The sequence below is a fragment of the Schistocerca gregaria genome, chromosome 7 (genome assembly GCF_023897955.1).
Source record: "Schistocerca gregaria isolate iqSchGreg1 chromosome 7, iqSchGreg1.2, whole genome shotgun sequence".
Taxonomy (NCBI): Eukaryota; Metazoa; Arthropoda; class Insecta; order Orthoptera; family Acrididae; genus Schistocerca; species Schistocerca gregaria.
Genome location: NC_064926.1, coordinates 570,486,444 through 570,492,443, shown reverse-complemented (window position 1 = coordinate 570,492,443; position 6,000 = coordinate 570,486,444). Strand labels below are relative to the sequence as shown.

The window sequence follows — 6,000 nt, the reverse complement described above, 5'->3', positions numbered from 1 at the left end:
ATTATCAGGTCAGCCGTTATATCCCACTCAGCTGAGATAAAGTCCTCCTCACATATCTATAAAAGTAGCACACAGTCCAATGATACAGATTTCCTGCGTCATTAATATGATCCATGAAAGTGCAGTCCCTGAAATCAACATATTTCAGTACAGTACCAGTGCAGCAATTTCTAAATGATTGTAGTGTGTATTAATAAGATAAAAAGATAGTCTCTTTTACCAGCTGATTTGCACTTTACTTCAGTATTTGAGAAGGGGTTAATGCACACATTTTAAGATTTTGTGAAAATTTGGATCCGCTCCATAAATTGTTGGAGGGGGGGGGGGGGGGAGATTTTAATGTGTGGTAAGGATGCTAGGTTCATCCCATTTTTTAAGTGAGCAGTCAGCCACTTTTCCCCAGGTTTTATTTTAACCTTTGTTTTGGTGAATCTGTTCATGGAACACAATGAATGACTCAATAATACACTGAAAATTAAAAAATATTTATTGTGTTTTGATGTAGTCACATAGTTTTATGCCACATATTCATTATTACAATATAGTTTTTGTCTTTTGACTGTGAAACAAGAAATTTCAAAAATAGTATTCAATGCTAGAGGCACTGATTTCACATCTGAATCCATATAAACTGTGAGTGTTTTTCCAGTTAACCCATTATGAACACAGATAGACACTCAAGATTACTTTATTATGAATGGTGGATTACCAAATATAGTTACATGCTCCAGTTTATTATTTATCATCATTTTTCATGACATATTACAAAATAATATATGTGCTTTGATTGTCAAATAAGATTTTACACAAATTTAATTTTGTACCCATGAGATTCAGGCACTGTAAATAAAGCTTCAGAGACTTCTATGACTTGTGCTTTTTAATGATTTCAAGCAGTTCCTCAACATCTTCACGAGACCCCATGAAAATGGGGCTACGTTCGTGAATCTTCGTAGGGATGATGTCCAGAATTGATTTCTCGCCATTGGATGCAAGGCCACCAGCAGTGATCATCACATGAGCCATGGGGTTGCACTCATACAAAAGCCGCAACTAGAATGTAAGAACAACTGGCATTAACATTGATTCTGTACAAAATTATTGTCTTTGTAAGCTTACTGCACATAAAATGTGGTGTCAAGACATATTTTGTTTATGAAGCAACCTTCACATTTAAAATTGTTATTTTAAACAACTGAGTATGGATTTCTGATGTAAGATGTATGACTTTCTGAAGGCACGAGAAAATGATTATGAGCAAACAACTGAAAATACTAATGAATGAGTATAAAAAAAATATAATGGTATTATTAAAAGTCAACAATATCATTTATTTCACTCATTTAAAGGAAATCACAGCAGGACTATTTTACTTTTTTATGAGTGAAACTAAAGCAGCTTGTCTCATAAACACAAAGTGTAACACTAAGTATTTGCCAGCTAAATTTATCTGCAACTAGTTTTAAGAAAGGTTAATTTCAGTCATTTGTAGTGCTAACTGACATGGCACATCATGCAGGCAGGGATAAATACTTCCTGAATAAGAGCATCTGCAGAATAAAAATGGAGGGGGAATTGGGGGGGGGGGGGGGAGTGTAAAATATTGTGAGAATGCACAGGTAACCAGGTAGAAGTAGCCATCAAAAAGAGCTAGGGATGATGGGAGAGAAGGGAGAGGTCCAGACAGCATTTTTTGTGAAATAATCCCTGAACTCCTTTGCTGTAATGTGCTGAACAAATTACTCTCCAGTGGAGGAAATTACAGTGGCCCTTTGTTTCTGTTTGTGCACAGCCATTCACCAGAACAGACAGTTGGTTAATGGTGATGTCCACCCAAAAGTCAATGTAGAGCACTCAGAAAATTATTATGTAACTGCTTCCATAGTTAGTAGTCCACATGCAGACAGATGTTTGCTTGTATTAATTACGAAAGAGAATGTTGTTCTACACCACTGAAGGACAATGTAAACCTGGTATCATGGAAATACAAGGATATTGTAGTAAGGTCCCAAAAGCACTGTCTCTTACTGATGATAATAATAACCACAAATCTTTGGTGTGAAAAGCTGAGGATTTATTAATTGCTCATACATTGTAGCCATTAGTAGCGGGATAAAAACTGATTCATTGTGTGAAATACTTTGCATGAAGATAATGTGAAATGTCGGCCAAAGATTGTAATCAGTTATTTCCATTGGCCACTTGCATAAAATATCAAAGTGACTACCTGCTACAAAAAGAGTTTCATGTAAATTCTCCAATCATGAAATAGTAATAGTGACCAGCAATGAATATAGAGATTTTCACATTCAGCAAGAGCAGTTACAACAGAGATTCTTGTAGCACAGTACTAATTTTTTTTCCCCATGAATTATACTACCATTTACATACACAACCCAGTCATTATGGAATGCCTCAACCATAAATTAAATCTAGAGAAAAGTAAACAGTTAACAAAATTGATATTTTAGTATTTATCAAAAGTATTAGACAAGCTTGATTCTAAAACCCTTCTTTTTAAAACAGAACACATTGACATCTGAAGCATCTTACAATTAAAGCAAGACACTCCTTAGCATTAAAAAACAATTAGTCTTACTTAGGTACAATGATCAAAATTGCAAAACAGGAACTGAAGTACAATTAAATAAGTGCCCAAGCCTACATTGTGACCGTGTGTTCACTGCATAATTACTTATAAATGAATGATCACCATTAAACTCACTGACTCTGTGAGCAGACCCAAAAGAACTGTCTGTCTGGAATGGTTTTCAGTACCCAGGTTTTCAGCATGCTCTACACAATAATTCAAGGGACCATATTGTTTGCTAACATCACACAAACCGCTTGGATCCTCTCACCCAGTAGTAATTTCCCTGAACTTTGGAGATGAGAAATTGCTCTCCAGCAAATCTGCACAGTCCACCAGCCTCATGGACTTAGCTTCCATTAACTACTCCCCTTCAACTCATTAGCTCCAGTTATGGCATAACGTCTGCACTTGTTTGACTTCCTTATACCATTTTTGTACAAGCTCTATGAACCACGCGTAAGCTTCTATGAGCCCTTTTTGTATTATTGAATTCATTATTGTATTACATATTGTCCTTGTGTATTTTAAGGACCACGGCAATATGCTGCATGCATCTTATTTTTAATAGTCACAAATAATATGATAGTTATAACCTTCTGAAGAAGGGCACTAAGTACCTGAAACTTGTTACAGAAATACAATTTCTTTTGTGCAGCTGGTTGCTGATTCTTTCAATAAATACAAGCACAGTTGCTGAAGATGAATAAAATACTAAATTTATGAGATTATTTAATGAATAGTGTTAAATCTAATAGTTACCTTTCCACTTGGTGCATCCTTTGTCGCTGGGTACATAAAAATACCACCATACTTCAGTGTTCGGTGAATATCTGCTACCATAGATCCTACATAACGTGCACCATACGGTTTTCCATGCTGAAAAACAAGATAATTATTTTTTAAATGAAGACATCTTGCTTTCAGCTCTTAGTGTTTTATTTTACAATTGTTATTTTGGCATTAAGCTATTTTCAAGCACCTACAAAACGTAATACAATGTAATGACAACAATGTAAAGTACAAGCAATTTAGCAGTTTGTTGACATTCATATACTTACAAGATTTTGACATACAGATAACAATGTAAGATATATGTGAAAGAGCAACTAGTCAGTGACATTAGTCAATATTCCATTTTATGTACTGCAATGATTTGTATATATCATGAGAGGTTGACACTAAGAGTGTGCACTTACAGTACGTTGGGGTAAATGTCTAAAGAAATAAAAAAAAAAAAATATTTCTGAGGTCCGTTTTTCATTGAGTATGTATTGTGCTTGTTCTTGGAAGGTGCTATAAATTTCATTTTCTTGTAGAGTGTCCATTAATCTGCCTTTCTCTACCGTATGTGGTACCTTTAAAGTTTCCTCAATGCTCCTAATGTTATGATTGTAGTTTCATAGATTTACAGTTCTTGCTTACATGTGTGTGCTCTCTAAATTGGATGAAGTGGCATCTACCTGTTTTTCCAACACAGAAATTTTCACAGTCACCACATCTGATTTTGTAAATCCTTGATTGCGTAAACAGTTTTGTTTTTTGGGTGTTGTGTCTGACTGTTGTCCCTACTTTATTGTTTGTGCAGAATCTGACTCATACATTAGTTTTACAAAAATTATTGGTTATTCTGTCTGATATGGCACCATAGCAAGGAAAAGCAACATATTTAATTGTTTCTGGTTCTGATTCTCTTATTAGTGTTATTACTTTATCTACATCACTCCTTTTCCTGTTTAATTTTGTAGTATATACTTTGTTTACCATATCAGCATTGTAGCCCTTATTTGTTGCTGTATGTTTTGGTATACATAACTCTTCAGTAATTTCATTCTGTTGTAATGGGAAATTAATGATTCTGTTGGTCATGCAGTGAAAAACTGCTTTCCTCTGAATTTCTGTGTGGCAGAAGTGTCGTAGATTATGCTGTCAATGCAGACTGGTTCCCAAAGTTTTCTGAATTTGTGGGTACCATTGTAATTCTTTATCATCAAATCTAAAAAAAAATTAATAGATTGTTGTTTTCCTAGTTCCATGGTAAAGATAATTATGTGTTCATTAACTCTGCTTCTCTAATAATATGGTGTTTTACAAACAATAAAGTTAAGCCTAAGATTAAATGAACTCAGCAATACAATATTCACTAGTGAGTACAATTTTTTAGCTAATGTCCAACACAGTGAGTGGTATGAAATACTTTTCTTTATAGAAATCCGTGATGTTTGAAGCAAGGGTTGTTGTAAGGCATAAACTATTTAAGAAGCTTTCTTGCCTTAAACAATATAATTCACATGGACAGACGGAAAAAAACCTACTCACCAAGCGGTGGCAGGGGGGAGGGGGGGGAGGGGAATAAAAAAAAATAAAAATAAACACACACACACACACATACACAAAGATTTAACTTTCACAAGCTTTCGGAGACAATGACTCCTTCTCCTGGCAGAAGAGTTGAAGGGGAAGGAAGAGGGGTGAAGGAAAAGGACTGGAGAAGTCTAGGGAAAGGGGTGCAGTCCAGAGAAGCCAGCCAGAACCCCAGGGTCAGGGGAGACTTACCAGTCAGGATGAGAAGGAGAGACTGATTGGTGGGGACTGCACAGGATGAGATTTGAAAACGTGAGGGCTTAAAGGTGGGAGACAGGGTAATGTGCAAGACAGAGATTACTACTAAAATATTGTGCATGAGTTAATAAGAGCGAAAAGCTAAGCGGATTGTATGCAACAGAGGTGGGAGGGGGAATGGTGAAAAATAGGCAAGTCAGAAAATGAAAGATGTAGAAAACTGAAATGGAGTGCAGAAGGGAGTAGTTACTGTATAAAATGCTGAGACGGAAGGAATTAACGTAAATTAAGGCCAGGTGTGTGGTGAGAACCAAGGACATGTTGTAGTGCTAGTTCCCACCTGCCGAGTTCTGAGAAACTCGAGCCTGGGGGAAGAATCCAGATGGCACGTGTGGTAGAACAGGCACCAAGGTCATGACTGTGATGTTATACACCATGCTCTGGCTGTATACACCCTCTGCCTATGCCCATTCATCCTGACTGATAACTGGGTGGTAGTCATGCTAGTGTATAAGGTTTAACAGTTCAAAGTACTTACGGGCATTCAGCCAGGTTGAATTTTCGACAATTGCCGATATTTCGGCGGATGCACACTCCGCCATTTTCAAGGCTTAACTGCAACGACCAGACGAAGTGCAGAAAACACGAGAGCTCGGTTCTGCGAGTCTAACAGAAAAGATAACACACACCTAAACAAAAGCCACCAAAGATGAACGAAGTCAGAGCTATCGATAGTAAGAAACTATGGACTGGTAGTTGAGGAAACGTTAACTCTGTCCCTATGTTTTTTAACAAGTGAAAGAGCACGATTCCAGGCCGAGTTTAAACAAAAGCCTCCATCCCTATTC

At 36.6% G+C, this 6,000-nt stretch overlaps 1 protein-coding gene across 1 annotated transcript in view; it reads right to left on the bottom strand.

Moving 5' to 3' along the window:
• Positions 1–472: 472 nt before the first annotated feature.
• Positions 473–6,000, bottom strand: part of LOC126281958 (fructose-1,6-bisphosphatase 1) — a 119,407-nt gene continuing 113,879 nt past the window's right edge. Inside the window, exons 6-7 of the mRNA XM_049981330.1 lie at positions 3,353–3,469; positions 473–1,053 (exon numbers count right to left, since the gene is read on the bottom strand). Coding sequence (XP_049837287.1) covers positions 865–1,053; positions 3,353–3,469 — 306 coding nt within the window. The 3' untranslated portion in view covers positions 473–864. The remainder of the gene's footprint in view (positions 1,054–3,352; positions 3,470–6,000) is intronic.